The sequence below is a fragment of the Pongo pygmaeus genome, chromosome 12, assembly GCF_028885625.2.
Source record: "Pongo pygmaeus isolate AG05252 chromosome 12, NHGRI_mPonPyg2-v2.0_pri, whole genome shotgun sequence".
In the NCBI taxonomy this organism is placed as follows: domain Eukaryota; kingdom Metazoa; phylum Chordata; class Mammalia; order Primates; family Hominidae; genus Pongo; species Pongo pygmaeus.
The window spans coordinates 27,870,840-27,889,020 of record NC_072385.2 but is presented as its reverse complement, the minus strand read 5'-3'; the positions used below and the strand labels follow the sequence as shown (position 1 = coordinate 27,889,020).

The window sequence follows — 18,181 nt, the reverse complement described above, 5'->3', positions numbered from 1 at the left end:
TGGATAAAGGGCTTGACTAGACATTTCTCCAAAGAAGATATACAAATGTCCAGGAATCATGTAAAAAAATAGAGAAATACAAATCAAAACCACTATAAGATATCCTTCATATCCATTAGGATGGTCACTACAAAAACAAAACAAAATAGAAAATAAGAAGTGTTGCCAAGGATGTGGAGAAGGATTCATGAAGCTCAGAAAACTTCCAGCAGGATAAACTGAAAGAGAGTCACACCAACACACATTACAATTAAACTATTGAAGGGCACAAAGAGAATCTTAAAAGGAACAAGACAAAAGTGACTTGTCATAAATAAGGACTCTTCCATAAGATTAACAGTTGATTTCACATCATCAACTATGGAAGCCAGAAGGCAACAGGTTGATATATTTAATGTCCTGAAAAAAAATATATCAGTCAAGAATTCTCTATCTGGTAACACTATTCTTCAAAAATGAAGACAAGATTAAGACACTTCTAGATAAATAAAAGGTAAGAGAGTTTGTTACTAGTAGACTTGTCCTAAAAGGAATGCTATAAAGAGCTCTTCATGTTCAAGTGAAAGGATACTGGAAGATAATTCTAAGCCACATGAAGAAATAAACAGTACTACTAAAGATAACTACATAGGTAAATACAAACACAATATTCTTGTATGTTTGGTATGTAACTCCTTTTGTTGTTTTCTTTATTCTTTAAGAGGCAAATGCATAAAATAATAATTATAAATCAGTGTTAATGGGCACACAATGTAAATGATATAATTTGTGACAATAACTATATAAAAGAGGTTGAAGCTGAATAGGAACAGTTAATGTTGGCTACTAAAACTAACTTCATATCAATTCAAACAAGATTGTTATAAATTTAGGAGGTTAACTATAATTCCCATGGTAACCACTAAGAAAATAACTAAAAAGTATACAGAAAAGGAAATAAAGAGTGATCACAACGACCCATTAGAACAAATCAAAAATAAAAGAAACAAATATTGGAGAAATTGAGGAACAAAAATTTTGACATGCAAAACAAATAGCACAATGGCAGAAGTAAATTCTTCATTATTGGTGATCACTTTAAATGTCAATAGATTAAACTCACCAATTAAAACAGAAAGACTGGCAGAATGAGGAAAATAATGATCCAACTATATGCTGCTTAAAAAGAGATTCACTTTAGACCTAAAGACACAAATAGGTTAAAAGTGAAAGGATGAAAAAAGATATTCCATGGAAATAGTAACCAAAGAGAGTTGGAGTGGCTATAATATTACCAGTAAAAATAGATTTGTTATAAATTGTTACAAGAGACAAAAGGTAACATCTTGTATTGCTAAAAGTCTCAAATTATCAAGCAGATATAAAAATTAGAAACATACATGCACAGATTCCTAAAATGTGTGAAGCAAATATTGACAGAATCACAGGGAGGCATAGACAGTTATGTATAGTTATGCCTTGATATCCACGGGAGATTGGTTCTAGTACCCCCTATGGAAGCCAAAATCCACAGATGCTCAAGCCTTTTAAATAAAATAGTGTCATATTTGCATATAACCTACACACATCCTTCTGCACACTTTAAATCATTTCTAGATTATTTATAATACCAAATACAATGTAAATGCTACATAAATAGTTGTTGCACTATACTTATCTTTACTTGTATTTCTATTGTATTATTATTTTTCTTTTTTAAAAAATATTTTTTATGCATGGTTGGCTGAATCATGGATGCAGATCCCACATATACAGAGGGCCTACTGTGTAAAAATAGTTGGAGACTTCAACACCTCACTTTAGATAATGGATAAAACATCTAGACAGAAAATTTATAAGAAAATAGAGGACTAGAAAACACTATAAATGATCTAGACTTAACAAACGTATCCAAAACACCCCATCCAGCAACATCAGAATATACATTAAGTGCACATTTAACATTTTCTGGGGTAGACCATATGTTAACCATAGCAATTCTCAAGGTATTTAAAAGGTTAAAATCACACAAAGTATATTTTTCACCCACAATGGAATAAAGCTAGAACAATAATGAAGGGAAAACTGGAAAAATGGAAAATGCATAGAAATTAAATACCACATTCAAACAACCAATAGGCCAAAGAAGAAATTACTAGAGAAATTAGAAAGCAGTATGAGATAAATCAAAATGAAAACATAACACACCCAAATTTATGAGTGCAGCAAAGCCAGTGCTCAGATGAAGTTTTATGACTGTAAATTCCTCATTAAAAGATAGCTCTCAAATCAACAACCTAAATTTACACCTTAAGGACCTAGAAAAAGGACGGAAAACTAAACCCAAAGCCAGCAGAGGAAGGAAATAATAAAGAGGAGAGCACTTAAAAACAAATTACAGAATAGAAAAACAATTGAGAGAATCAACAAAACGAAGTTTATTCCTTGAGAATATCAACAAAATTGACAAATCTTCAGCTAGATTGACTAAAAGGAAAAAACACAAAATTACCACCATTAGAAGTGAAAGCAGGCACATTACCAATTCAGCTTACAGAAATAAAAAGAATTATAGAGAATACTATGAATAGTTCTATGCCAAAAATAAATAATCTAGATGAAATGCACAACTTCCTAGAAACAGATTACCAAAATGACTCCAGAAGAAATAGATAATCTCAACAGCCTATATAACAATTAAATACTTTGCATAAGAAATCAAAAATCCCCCAACAAAGGGAAGTTAAGAAGCAGATGCCTTCACTGGTGAATTCTACCAAACAAATAATTAACAACAATATTGCTCAAACTCTTCCAAAAAATGGATGAGGGAATACTTCTTAACAGTCAACAAGAAGAGAATTACCCTGATACCAAGGCCAGACAAACATGTCAAAGAAAAACTACAGACCATTTTCTTTATAAATATGGACACAAATATTCTTAATAAAACACTAGCAAATCAAATCCAACAGAACATTAAAAGGATTGTACACCATGACTAAATAGGATTTATGCCAGAAATGCAGGAGTGGTTCAACCTAAGAAAATCAAATGATTTAATATACCACATTAGTAGAGCAAAGGGAAAAAAACCAATAGATACAGAAAAAGCACTTGACAAAATTTAACACACACTTTTCATGATAAAAAAATCAGAAAACTAGGAATACAGGGAACTTCCTTGCTTTCTCACTGGGATCAGGAACAAGCCAAGAATGTCCCCTTTCACCACTGCTATTCAATGTTGTTCTAGAAGTACTAGCTACATCAATTAGGTAAGAAAAAGAAATAAAAGGCATCCAAATTAGAAAGAAAGAAGTAAAGTTATTTCTACTTGCAGATGACATGTTTCTATATATAGAAAACCCTACAGATTCCTCACAAAGCTACTAGTACCAATAAATTCAGCAAAGTTGCAAGGTACAAAGTCAAAATACAGAATTCAGCTGTGTTTTTATGTACCAGCAATGAACAATCTGAAAATGAAGTTAAGAAAACAATCCCATTTATAATAGCACCCAAAAGAACAAAATAACAGAGGATGTGAAAGGCATGTATACTGAAAACTATATAACATTGCTGAAGGAATTAAAGATCCACTAAATAAATGGAAAGACATCCTATGTTCATTGATTGGAAAACAATATTGTTAAAATGGTAATACTCTTCAAAGCAATTTTTGTATTAAATATAATCCCTATAAAAATTCCAATTTTTTTTTCAGAAATAGAAAAGCCAATCCTCAAATTTATACAAAACTTCAAGGGGCCCTGAATAGCCCAAACAATTTTGAAATAGAAGAATAAAGTTGAAGGACTCATACTTCCTAATTTCAAAACTGAATACAAATCTACAGTAATTAAAGCAGTGTCAACTTGCACAAAGATAGTCATATATAGACCAGTGGAATAGAATAGAGAGTCCAGAAATAAACTCAAACATTTATGGTCAGATGATTTTTGACAAGGGTGCCAAGACCATTCAAAAGGAAAGAATAGTCTCTGAAACAAATGGTGCTGGATAAACTGGATATTTACATGCAAAAGAATGAAGCTGGAACCCTACTTCACACCAGATACAAAAATTCACTCAAAAATGGGTCAAAAACCCAAATGTAAGACCTAAAACCATAAACATATTAGAAGAAAACAAAAGGATAAATGCTCATGACTTTGTATTTGGCAATGGATTCTTAGATATGACACTAAAAACACAAACAAAAGAAAAAAAGGTGAATTCACTTCCTAAAACTTAAAAACTTTTGGACATCCAAGGACATTATGAAGAATATGAAAAGATAACCCATAGCATGGAAGAAAATACTGGCAAATCAAATATCTGATAATGACTTAATCCTCAGAAGTTATACAACAAAAACACAATCCAATTTGAAAATGGACAAAGAACTTGAATAAACATTTCTCCAAAGAAGATATACAAATGGACAACAAGCACATGAAAAGATGTTTAACATCATTGGTCATTAAGAAAATGTGTATCAAAACCACAAGAGAATAGCCTTTCACACCCATGAGAATGACTTAAAAAAAAAAAGAAAAGGAAAATGTCAAGTGTTCGTGAGGATGTGGCACAATAAGAACCTACCACGTGATCCAGCAATCTCACTACTGGATATTTATCCAAAGATAGTAAATCAATATGTATCATAGGGACACCTGCACCCTCATGTTTATTGCAGCAAGATGTGGAATCAAACTATCCATCAACGGATGGGTGGATAAAGAAAATGTGGTATATATACACAATGGAATACTATTTCGCCAAAAAAGGAACAAAATCCTATCATTTGCAGCAACGTGGATGGAACTGGAGGTCATGATATTAAGTGAGATAAGCTGGGCACAGAAAGACAAATAGTTCTCACTCATCTGTAGGAGCTAAAAAGAAAAAAAAAAGTTGATCTTATGGAGGCAGAAAATAAAATCATAGTTACCAGAGGCAGGGAAGAGTGTGTGTGGAGGCAGGGGAGATGAAGAGAGGTTTGGTTGATGAATACAAACATACAGCTAGGTAGAAGGAAAAAGTTCTAGCACTTGATAACACAGTAGGGAGATCATAGTTAACAATAATTTATTGTATATTTCAAAACAGCTAGAAGAGACAACTTGAAATGTTCCCAACACAAAGGGATAATAAATGTTTGAGGTGATAGACAGCCTAAACACCCTGATTTGATCATTACATGTGTGAAAGTATCAAAATATCACATGTACCCCAAAATATGTACAATTATTATGGGCCAATAAAAATAAATAGATATGTTCTAAAAATGGCATAGCCACTGTGGAAAACAGTTTGGTGGCTCCTCAAAAAGTTAAGCATAGAATTACCATGTGACAAGTAAATCCATTGCTAGGTATATACTCAAGAGAAATGAAAACATATGTCCACAAAGAAACTTCTACACAAACGCATATAGCAACATAGTTCGTGATAGCAAAAAAGCGGAAGCAACCCAAACGCCCGTCAGTGGAAGAATGGACAGACAAACGTGGTGTATATATACACATGTAGTACTGATACCTGGGTGAACCTTGAAAACATGAGGCTTTTCCATTAACTAAGTAAAAGCTGCCAGACACAAAAGGTCACATGCTGTATGATTCCCTTCATATGACATATCCAGAGTAGCCAACATCATAGAAGACAGGAAGCAAACTGGTGGTAACCCGGAAAACGGGGAGACAGGAATGGGGAGTGATTAATTTATGGTTACAAAGTGTTTTTCTGGGGTAATGAAAAAGTTTTGAAACTAGAAAAAGGTAGTGGTTTGCAGAACATTTTGAATATTTTAAATACCTCTGCATTGTACACTTTAAAATGGTTAATTTTATGTTACGTAAATTTCACCAAAAAAAAAAAAAAAGTGAGGAGGGAATGGAATGGCTTACTTTTCTTTTTCCTCTTGAGATAATGCTTGCCAAACAATTTTATTCAAGTGCCTGTTAAAAAAAAAAAGTCAACAATAATTTTGTAGCAGTACTTAATTTCATGGCAAAAGGTTAACCAAAGGCACCGCAGTGGGAGCCCATCTAAGCATCATCTCCACTGAGCCAGGCCACTGTCATGTGCTTAAAGACACTGGATGTGTCACCTCAGCATCACTGCAGCAGCCTCATGGTTTTGTGGCAATTGTGTCAAATATTAAAGGAGGGCTCAGTCCCCAGCTCAGTCAGGTAAAACTCAGACTGAGTAAAGGCAGTTGACAAACTGGTCTTCATTATCTCTGTTTTAAGTCGTTTCTAAACACCCACCATTTTTCTTCTTATGGAAACATAACTGTGTTCTTTAGTTCGCTTTCTGTAGACACTCTTCTGCCTGGATTCTCAGATCAAAAGAGGTTAACAGGGTCATAAATAATAGGATTGGGACACACTTTAGAGATCAAGCAGCCTGGCTGCCTTGTTTTCCAAATGAGGCTGCTAGGAGGGGCAGCTGGATGAAGCACCTTGCTCACCCACAGCTGCTGGCTGGCGGTGCTGAGACTGATCACGTTTTCAGAGGGAAGCTGTCGACCCAAGAGCAAAGAAAGAGGTTGGAGCTAGTGGTTCCTACAGGGTAGCCATAGCTGCTCTTTTGGCTACTAATCAGTGTTGCTTCTTGAGTTCCCAGCCCAGTTCCGAGTCATTGTGTCAGGACATCATTACCCAAAAGCAGGCTTTCTGAGCTGCAGGGCAGAGAACACTGGCTCCAGGGTTGTGAGCTGATGTTCCATTAAAAAACACTGCTTCCGGCCGGGCGCAGTGACTCACGCCTGTAATCCTAGCACTTTGGGAGGCTGAGGTGGGCGGATCACCTGAGGTCAGGAGTTCGAGACCAGCCTGGCCAGCATGGTGAAACCCTGTCTGTACCAAAAAAAAAAAAAAAAAATACAAAAATCAGCCAGGCGTGGTGGCGGGCGACTGTACTCCCAGCTACTCAGGAGGCTGAGGCAGGAGAATAGCTTGAACCCAGGAGGCGGAGGTTGCAGTGAGCCAAGATCACGCCACTGCACTCCAGCCTGGGTGACAGAGCTAGAGTCCATCTCAAAAAAAACAAAAAACAAAAACAAAAAACACTGCTTCCATACAATGAGGTAGGAGAATGCTACTGCTCTTCAGGAGGCATTCTTCTAACCACTGGACCCAGTATCAGCTGGACAGGGCTCAGAGGACATATTTCAGGTGGCTGCATTCTCCTGCCCTGCCCTCCCATCATGAGCCTGGTGAGAACACAGAAAGGGCGTCTGCATGGTGGTGAAGAGGGTAGACTCCGGAGCCACAACGCCAGGGCCCAAAGCTCAGTCAGCTTCTTCTCCTTCTTGCCATAAGGCTTTGGGCCAGTGCCCAACTTTTCAGTAAAGTGGGGATAGTTAATAGTACCGCTCCACTCCTAGTGTCGCCATGAGGACTTGAGCTAGTGTGTACACAGCACATAAATTGTGTCTGATCCAGGTAAATGTGCTCTAAGTGATAGAAAAAGAGTCGGGAAGAGGGAAATAAGCCAGCTCAGTGCTTCTGTCTCACTTGAGATGTTTGGTTCTTTGAGGCCTATTTGGAAACTGGCTTTCTTGAATCGTGTGATTCAGGTAATAATGATTAAGGCTGCCAAGATTTGTTAAAAGGACTTATAGTACGCATTTTACGTATCTTTGTGCTTCTCTGAAAAACAAACAAGCAAACAAACAAACAAAAAACCCATTCACAATCCCCTTAAACGTAAATGTAGAGAGTGGAGGCAGTGTGGTGGGGAGGCTGGGAGTGTGGTAAGGGCTCTGGGTTCAAACCTTGGTGTCCTCACTTTGCTGCTGTGTGATCCTGTGCTACATAGCTTTTGGAAACTGTTTTCTCATTGATAAGGCAAGGCTAACACCACCTGCCCTTGGAATCCTTGAGAGGATTAAGTGAGATGCATACATAAAGTGACCAGGAATAGCTCAATGTTTATTCCCTCCAGGTTCTGAAAAGCAAGGCTTAGAAACGCTGAGTAATCACTGGTAAATGTGGGTCCAGTTTGCTAGCAGAGGTCTCTAATTTTAATTCACTTCTTTAGAAAATATTTTTCCAGGAGCACATTTTCATAGCCTTTGTTATTCCCCTATTTTCCATCTTCACTAAAATACTTCAATGGCTCTACTGACCAGGGAGGCCACTGCAGGAAAGCCAGTCAGCACATGGGATGAGGGAGTCCCTGTGGGATTCGGGCCCGGCACTGGACCTGAGGGCCTCTCCGCGGCTGGTCCAGCCCCATGATTCAGGGATTTTTCTAACAAAGTTTCCCTCTTTGTTTTTTGTAGGAGAGTGAAATTTGGCTAAGGGATTGCATTCACCAACTTTCTGTATCTCTAATTCTCAAATCGGCTTGTGCCAAGAGTTGACTCATTTGCAAAGCAACTTGTAACTAGTGACACTTCAGAAGGCCGAGAAGCAGCCGGCCCAGCAAACTGCAGACGGTAAGGAGAGGTTTCTAAGCATGGTCCCCGAGACAGGCTAGAATGGATGCTGCTTCTGTGATCTGAGGACTTTCAATGAAAGTCAGCAGCAGAAAAATCACTCCAGAATCCAGCCAGCCCTGGCAATATCCACTCAAAGCTTATACTCAGACACACAAAGCCAAAATTGCTGCCTCGATTCTTAAAATGAGACAAAAGAACTCCCATGCATGGGCACTAAGTGTGACCCCAATAACAAGTTTATGTCATTATTTTGACCAAAGGACTGTGAGCTTTCCATATGCCTGGTCATCCTTAAACATATGGATTTATGATTACACAAAGGTTGTTTTTAAAGTTACATCTCGCTTATCTTTGTTGGGAAACTCCTTAGAAATGTTATATTGGGGATGGGAGTGGTAAATGTGTCATTAATTACTTTTCATATTCTGAATATCTTGAGAAAAGTGAAGCAAAATGGAAAAAGAAATTGACATTTATACCAACAACACTCTTAAACACTATTGAATGCAAATGATCAGGAAATTTGGTTCTGTATAATATTCATGTTACTATTAATATTAAATAACAATGTTAAATAATTTACTTGATACAAACATCAAATTAGTGATACCAAATAATAACAATTCAATCAGTAACTTAATTATTAAATAATATCAATTATGTTAAAATTGTTAATAACTTGAAGTTAATATAATTAATAACAATATAGTGACAATATTTCTCTAGAGGGTACTAAAAGGCTTTTCCAGATTCACTCACTGAGAGTAAGAAGGAGGACAAATGACTTACTATGTTTGTTTTGGTTTTGCTGCTAAGAAAAGAGGCCTCTCTTTTGCCTGGGAGGGGGGTCCCTGTCCTTTCCTGAAATCCTTGGGAAAAGGTCAATGCAGTGGGAAGAACCAGATGACGATTTCACTCCACGCACCTGTGGTTATTTTAGGGTCAGCAGAGTCGGGAGTGAAAGGGGGAAGTAATGAACATCAGTTCCTCTTTATATATCATTTACATAATCCTCACAACAGGCCTGTGAGATAGATTCTGTGAACAAGGAATCTGAGGCTCACGACTGTCACACACTGGAACAGAGCTGGTGTCAGAACCAAGCAGGAAACCCCCGCGAACCATCTGACCGTGGAGCTCTATCTAGCTCGTGGCCCTGCATCAGGCTTTCACAGGCCGGGTAATTACAGGACTCGAATATTTGAATTATTCAAGCAAACTACATTAGAGTGTGAATGGTATTGTTATATTGCATTTTGAATGACTGAATTTGAAGAATTGAACTATATAAAATTTGAATAGTCATATACATACAGACACCTGCTAGGAATAGGGGATGCAGGAGGAAGCAAGGCTGGCTGAGCCCTGGCCTTGGGAGCTGACATCCTAGAGGGCAGAGATGGTCACCAAGCCACCGCCCCTGCAGAAGCTGTGAGTGCTCTGAGGGCCACACGCAGGGTGGGCACAGAGAGGAGCTCCCGAGAGGTCTCTCTGAGGAGGATCATTGGTGCCGAGGCAAGAAGGGATGAAAGACCCAGCTGGGGACAGCAGCGTAACCGGAGAGGCGCCGAGCTGGGAGGCAAGGCCTGTCTGGAAGTCTCCGACCCACGGGGAAGGGTGAACCTTGAATAGCTCATCCTGCTTCCCAAAGAAACGCTCATCTTTGGTTCTTCTTTCCTCTCAGGTAAAGATTCAGAAATACTGAGGAGCCCACAGAGGCTGCTGAGGAGCCTGGTAAGGCGGCCTCCACTCTCGGGTGAGGGCAGCGATGGAGGCTCACGTTAAAGGGGGTTTGGAGAGGCCTGGGATGGGCACAGTGGGGCGAGTCCTGCCGTTGGAATGATCCTTCTTGGGGCAGGATCAGGCCTTATATTTGTCTGACTGAGCATATGCTAGACACGCTGCAAAAGGACAGCAGACCAACACATGCTGGCCTGGGCCAATCGTTAACTTTTCTGAACTTTATTTCACCCGCCCACGTGCTGGCAAATGACAACCCAACTGCACAGTTCCCAGAACCGAGGACAGGCTGGCCTGAAGGAGCCGAATACTCAGAGTTTAATTAAGTTTGTGCACCCAGGATTAATTAAGGGCTGGGGACCGGGGAGGGAGGTGATTACAGCACGGACAAGGACCAGCCTGTGAGCAGAGTCTCCTGTCTCAGCAAGGACACAAGGGTGATTTTCACTGTCGTCAACTTGATCATCATCTTGAACTTGATAAAAGTAATTTTAAAATTAACAAAAACTGTTATTTCCATTTTCTCATTACTGTCAAGTTTTGTTAGTCACTTTATAGAATGTTAGATGCCAAAACAATCAGATGCATTCTGCTAAAAGGAAAACTTTACAGATCTCATGGAAACATGAGATTTTTATGGATATTGGAAAGGGAAGATAGTTTCTTTAAAACCTTGTTGAAGATATTCAGGTAAAGTACTTGATGCAGTGCCTAGCATGTAGGAAGCCCCTACAATAGCTGCTGCCACTGTTGTTTATATTCCTTATGAGCAATTTTTTTTAGACGAGGTCTCACTCTATCACCCAGGCTGGAGTGCAGTGGTGCAATCACAGTTCACTGCAGCTTCCAACTCCTGGGCTCAAGCAACTCCCCTCTTGGCCTCCCAAGTAGCTGGGACTACAGGCCCGCACCACCACATCCAGCCTGTATTTACTTATTTATTTTTCATTGCAGAATTTTATTTTTATTTTTGTGGGTACACAGTAGGTGTATATATTTGTAGGTTACATGAAATATTTTGATACAGGCATATGATGTATAATAACATCAGGGTAAATGGGGTATCCATCACCTAAAGCATCTATCCTTTCTTTGTGTTACAAATACTCCAATTATACTCTTCTAATTATTTTTAAATGTACAATAAATTATTGTTGATTGCAATCACCCTGTTGTGATATCATTCTTTAAATTATTTGTAGAGACAAGGTCTTCCTATTGTTGCCCAGTCTGATCTCAAACTCCTGGCCTCAAGCTGGCCTCCTGCCTCAGTCTCCCAAAGTGCTGGGATTACAGGCATGAACTACCACACCCAGCCTGAACAATTTTTAAATAGCTGCTTCATTAAAAAAAAAAAAAAAAAAAAAAGCTAAGCTAAAACAAGAGAAGTCTCCTTCTCCATAAAATAAATTCCACATCCATTAAAGAGCAGCCAAGAGTAATACTCACTTTTCATAGGATTGAATTGCCTGTTCCACTTTTTGCTTGTAGATATTGAGTTTGGCTCCTTGGGGGTTAATTAATGTCATCTTATTTGTGTCTTTGCACACATGTGCCAGAGGGAACACCTGCATGTCAATGGCAAAGGAAAGGAAAGTGTCACTTGATAGCTTAACGCGTGCCTTCAAAAATATATCTACATAGTTGTATAATATGTTTTCTCTGACTATAAAGTCAATATACAATAAATGTAGAAAATTAGAAAACACAGTAAATCACAGAGAAAAAAGAATCAGAGATATCATTGCTAACCTTTACTGTTCAATGTTTAAAACTATATATTTTAGAACTCACCACCACCACATACACACATGCACACACACACACACCAAAAAACAACCACCACCAAAACTATTTCAGAAAACCTTAATTAGAATTGCGAATTATCTTCAGAAGTCTCTGTAAAATTGGTAAGAGTGGGCAATAAGAAATAGATCTCATTGTTGCTTCTTTGTAAATTGCTATTTGAGTTAAACGCCTTTTTCATATATTTATTTTACATTTGATTTTCTTTTGAGAATATTTGATTATAGTTACTATATTTTGACTATTTTTGTTATCCTTTGTTTGTTTGTTTGTTTTTGAGATGGAGTTTCACTCTTGTAGCCCAGGCTGGAGTGCAATGGTGTGATCTCGGATAAGAGAGTCTTACACATGTGAAAGAATGCTTAGTGATCAATAAATGAGGCTTCTTTTTGAGTTCTTTCTCTCTGTGCCTGGTACTTACTTCTGGGTTTTGGGATATCTTTGATTTCATGCCAAGCGGCTCCAGGGGGGAAAAGATGGTAAATGTATTGGTTTGGTGGAACTTCAAATTCTGGTCTCCTTCCCCAATTTTGGGGGAACCCTTTCGATTTCAAAGTTCACTGTTAGCTTCTCCATGTATTCTATCCAAGATTTACAGTTGTATTAGGCAGAAACAGGGTGACAGATGCTTACCTCATCTTCTCTAGAATTGAAACCCTCCTTCAATCTTTTTTTCCAAATTCTTCTTTAATCTTAATAGTAACTGTAACTTTATGTTTACCTATTTGCATATTACCTACCTCTCTCTATCAGAATATAAGTTCCATAAGACAAGAAATTTTGTGTTATTCACTACTGTATTCCTATCACTTAGAATAGTACCTGGCACACAGTGTTCCCTCAACAAATGTTTGTTGATAAAGGAATAAATGCATGTTCCCAAAAAGGTATATTCCATATATTAATATTTAAACAAAAATGCAAAAAAGCCTAACAGGAAAATGCCAAGCTATACTGTCATTGTTTCAAAAATGATTCCACCCATGAGGAGCATGTAGGCATTTTAGAAATGTGGGAAATTATTTTTAAGAAGTAAATTTTTAATTTTAATTGAGGTGACATAGTTTATGCTTTTATGTTTCCTCTTGCCTCCAAAATGATACAATAATGTTATTGTTGTTACTATGTTTAAGAAAATAATACAAAGAGGGAAGGAAGGAAGGAAGGAGAGAAAGAAGAAAGAAAGAAAGAAAGAAAGGAAAGAAAGAGAAGGAAAGAAAGAAAGAAACAGAAAGAAAGAAAGGAAAGAAAGAGAGAGAGAGAGAAAGGGACACATGCTGATAGGTTTTTACAGACAAAAAGCTGAGCAGAAATGTAAACATATGAGCCGGGTTGAAGCTGTCGGCTTGTTAAGCTGTGTGTCCAAAGATGGCAGGGCAGAGGGAGTTCAACTCCTGGAAAGCCAGTGGGACTAGGAGTGTTCTGAAAAACAAAGGCCTATGTCAGGCTCAATGCCTGACGTCAGCACTGGTATGAGGGTCTCTCATCCCTGAAAGAAGGTCCTGCCTAGGGAGAGAGGACACTGATGTAGCCTCACAAGACCTAAATCAAGGCACTCTTTGAATCTGTGATATCTACAACATCACCATGGAACAAGAGCTGTAAATGCCCATGAGGGTTGGGGGATGGATCAAGGGGATGGATTTAGGCAACTGCCAAATAGAAGGAGAAAGAGAAAAGGCAGATTTTTAAAGAATCTTGTGAAAATGAGCCAACATACTAGAATTCCCAAGTACACACCAAAAAACGCCAAAATCATAGCTGAGCAAATTAACAATCAGAATGTCAATTCACATGATAATAAATTAATTTTATGAGCCATCTAACGATGACTTTAAATTAATTATGATTAAAATTGTTTATTTATTATTAGGTTGTTCAAAGATGTTACAGCCATATAAAAGTACAAAAACTTACTAAAGTGTCATGAGAAGAAATGGATGGGAAAAAAAACAAGAAAAAAATTTATCTTGGAAGAAAAGACATTGTAATTGAAACAAAAAATAATCTTAATAGAATAAATTCTAGGCTACACAAAATTTTTAAAAAAGAACTGGTGAACTGGGTGATAGATAGTACTGAAGACTTTCCCCAGAATATAGCACAGAGAGACAAAAATAATATAGATAACTAGATGATGATTGAGAAACTTCAATATATATTAATAGACATTTTAAAAGAATAGAATAGAAAGATGGTTAGATAATCAGCATTTGAAACCATAATAGCTGAGTTTTCTAGAGTTTAATGAAAGAAATGAGTCCTCAGATCAAAAATCAGCCCACAACAAAAGACTAAAAATAAATCCACACACAGACACATCATCATAAGACTGCAGCATACTGAATCTAAAAGAAAATCTTAAAAGCAACTCAAACAAAACAGACTGTATAAAGGAGTAGTATATATATCAGATAATAGATATGTGAAAATAATATCTTTATCTGCTAAGGGGAATTTACAGTTAACAGAGACTTTTACATCCTGCTAAACTATCACTCAACAGTGAAGAGAAAACTAAAGATGCTTTTTAGATATAAAGAGATATACAGCTGAAACTGTTAAAAAATTTAATTAACTCTTGAAAGTTAAAAAAGATTACATGTTCTAAAGGCAAAAGTTAAACTCTAAATCACAGTGACAAGATTTTTGGGGGAAAGGTTTTTAATGACTAATTAAAAGGTACTAAAATCTCCCATTGTGTTTGGGAGGAGAATAAAAATACAAAATATCTTGAGACTTAGTTAAAAAAAAATTGTTGGCTGGGCACGGCGGCTCACACCTGTAATCTCAGCACTTTGGGAGGCTGAGGCGGGTGGATCACTTGAGGTCAGGAGATCAAGACCAGCCTGGCCAACATGGTGAAACCCCATCTCTACTAAAAATACAAAAATTAGCTGGGGGAGGTGGCGGGTGCCTGTAATCCAAGCTACTCTGGAGGCTGAGGCAGGAGAATCACTTAAACCCAGGAGGCGGAGGTTTCAGTGAGCCGAGATCGCACCACTACACTGCAGCCTGGGCGACAGTGCGAGACTCTGTCTCAAAAAAAAAATTGTCATTACATTAAAACTTTTAAAACGATCACTAAAGGAATAGAAATACAAGCAGTGATCATTTAAAAATGACATTTAAGAGAAAGCATAAAAAATAAGAGGTTAAAAAAAGTTCAAATATATTCGTATTTACAAAAAATGGTATTGCACTTAATGGAAAAATAGGGCAAGAAAAATAAATCAAGATAGATAAAATCTCAAAAACATAATGTTAAAACAAATAGTAAGTTTCATAATGGTGCTTCCAATGTAATACCATTTCTATAAAGTTTTAAACCTGTAGGACCATGTTTTAGTGCTTTTGTATTAGGAATATTAAAATAGGCTGGGTGGGGTGGCTCACCCCTGTAATCCCAGCACTCTGGGAGGCCGAGGTGGGCGGATCACCTGAGGTCAGGAGTTTGAGACCAGTCTGGCCAACATGGTGAAACCCTGTCTCTACTAAAAATACAAAAAAAAATGAGCCAGGCATGGTGGCACGTGCCTGTAATCCCAGCTGCCTGGGAGGCTGAGGCAAGAGAATCGCTTGAACTCGGGAGTCAGAGGTTGCAGTGAGCAGAGATTGCACCACTGCACTCCAGCCTGGGCAACAGAGTGGGACTCCGTCTCAAAATAAATGAATGAATGAATAAATAAATAAATAAATAAATAAATAAATAAATAAAATGTATATGGAAACTCATGCTAGGGTTTATCTCTGGAGAAGGAGGAATGGAAAGTGGAACCAAAAGGAGTTGCACAGGTGGCTGCAACTTTATTTGAAATGCTTTATTTTTAAAATAATGGAAAAATTTAAAAATCAGGTTTAAAACTATCAATAGTGGTTACTTCTAAAAATTGAGATTTCAAGACAAGTGAAGAAGGTAGATAAGACTTTTACTTTTTACTGTATTGTTTCATTTTTTAAAAACTACATATATTTAATTCGGTAATTAAACCACCAAAGACCAAAACAAACAAACAAATAGGCAAAGATTTAGAAAACTGAAGAGAAAGAAAGTTAAGAAACTGCACAGTCCAATCTTGCTACTTAACAACCACATGAATTCAGCATGTGGCTTCTAAACAATTCTTGTCAAAGAGAAGGAACCAGACAGTGGGCTGAAAGGTGGGAGGACTGAACTTTGAAAACAGAATGAAGCTTGTAGAAATTTAAAAAAAATCAAACCATCTCTCAAAATAGAGCTATATGTCACATAAACTTTTAGAAGAAAAAAAGGATCAGTCTCAACAAAATGAAAGTCCCTTGGGTTTTTCTTTCCCTGGAAAAAATACCCCGTTAGAAGTCTGTAAATAGCTTTCCAAATTTGCCCAGTATGGCACAATTGTGAATCAATACCACAGAATGCTAAGCAACATTATAACATTTCACCATGATCAGCTTGTCTCCTGGCTTAATGTACTTAAGAAAAACCCACTGCTTAGTGTTCTACTTCCCTGTTTTGTGGATTTCAACCTCATGCCTTTCGTGGCCATTGTGTCTTCAGTGTGATAGTAGCTCAGATTTGGCTTGTGTGCACCCACTCTCCTTCCTCTCCGCATGCAGATCCAGGGAAAGATAAAGTCATACCCCACACTTCGAGTCTGACATCTTAGTTTTTACAACATGGTGGCTGCGTGGATATCACAGGAATTTTCTTTATGATGTCAAATTTAGTGTGACTATGAGGTCATAAGGGGCATTCTCATAAGGACTTGGGGGACAGAATCATGGCACCCCCAGCTTCTGTAAGAAAGCAAGTGGCGAGGAAGCTGAGGTTAATGAAGACATTGAGAGCTCTGTTTGAGAGGGAATAAAACCACCTGATCACGGCACCTTGGAAAATGTTTACTTATTACTGTTATGATGCAAATCAAGCATAACTGGCTAACGAGGGACTCTTCTGGATAATATTTGATTTAAAAAAGGGAGGCTTAAGGTATTACCTACTTTAATTCAATTCTCTTGAGGTTAACCTAGAAGCCTTATCAAATTGATATGAATAATTACACCATGTGTGACAAGGTTGTAACTAGTAGAGAGGTAGAGGTAGCGATCGAGATGGGGATGGAGGGTACAGAGAGACAGTCACTGACCATAAAGGCAGAAGGAATTGCCGGGATGCATGAACAGGCCAATTTGGGCCGATTCTGTTAGAATTCTCCCCACTGTGAGATGAAATACTCTGTAAGCAACCACTGTACTCAATAGTGATTATCAATAGTGATGATACTATTTATCCTTATTCTCTGCCAGGCACTGACCACTCTACATATTTTCGTATTCAATTCCTTTATAGACAAATGCATTTAATTGCAGTTTTGTTGTATGTCTTTCCTCTTCATCAAACTTTATAATCCTTTATTCCCCTTTAAAATTACTAGTTTCTGGAACAAAACATGTCCCAAATAATCATTTATTAAATAAATGAAAGACTAAAACTATATATAAATTAATGGCTGAGATTCAAAACTTCTTTTAAATTTATCATATTATAAAACATAATTGTTTGGATTCCACCAAATTTGAATTCTTGGTAGTTGAGGCATGGGATGAAATGTAACTGTGCTATTTAAGAGGTGTTTCCTAAACATATGAATAAAGTGAAAAACAGTTTAAGAGATATATTTAGCTTACATAAGAAAACTATTCACAAATGATAAAAGAATTGAAATTGAAATACCATTTAGCAACGTTTTTTGATGTTTTTTGTTTTTACTGTTAACTGTTCTAAGGGATAGCAAAGAGATACAGGAAAATGAGCATTCTTTAAAATTCCAAGTAAACTGCCCCCAGTTGGGAGGAATAATTAAATAATTTACATTAAGTAATTTATATTACTGAATGTTAATGTAATCACTAAAATTCATCCCAAAATGGCTATTGTAAGGAAAAATGTTCATAACATATGCTAAATTAAGAACATAGAATACAGAACTGTGCCCACAGCTATTGATTGTTAAAGTAGAACAGGTCGAATTCCACCTGACAACATTCTAGCTGTGTTTAAAAGCAATCACAAAACATTTTGAAATTGAAAAACTAGTGTGAAACTGGTGATTATCTATTGTTCAACTCTGATTGAATTCTCCAACTCCACTGTTTTTCAATTAAATCAGTTCTTCTAGTAAATATCCCAGAGCTTCCTAGCAGATTGGCCAAAGA

At 37.3% G+C, this 18,181-nt stretch overlaps 1 protein-coding gene across 4 annotated transcripts in view; it reads right to left on the bottom strand.

Annotated features, from left to right (window-relative positions):
* VWA3B (von Willebrand factor A domain containing 3B) overlaps window positions 1–18,181 on the bottom strand; it is a 224,084-nt gene that overhangs the window by 44,307 nt on the left and 161,596 nt on the right. For 3 of the 4 annotated variants that reach the window (XR_008500554.2, XR_008500556.2, XM_054474969.2), the window contains 2 exons: window positions 11,627–11,745; window positions 5,895–5,945 (listed from right to left, as the gene is read on the bottom strand). Coding sequence is in view for 1 of the 4 variants with exons in the window: in XM_054474969.2 (XP_054330944.1) it covers window positions 5,895–5,945; window positions 11,627–11,745 (170 nt within the window). In the remaining 3 variants the exon portion in view is untranslated. The remainder of the gene's footprint in view (window positions 1–5,894; window positions 5,946–11,626; window positions 11,746–18,181) is intronic. The other variant, XR_008500555.2, reaches the window with a different exon arrangement.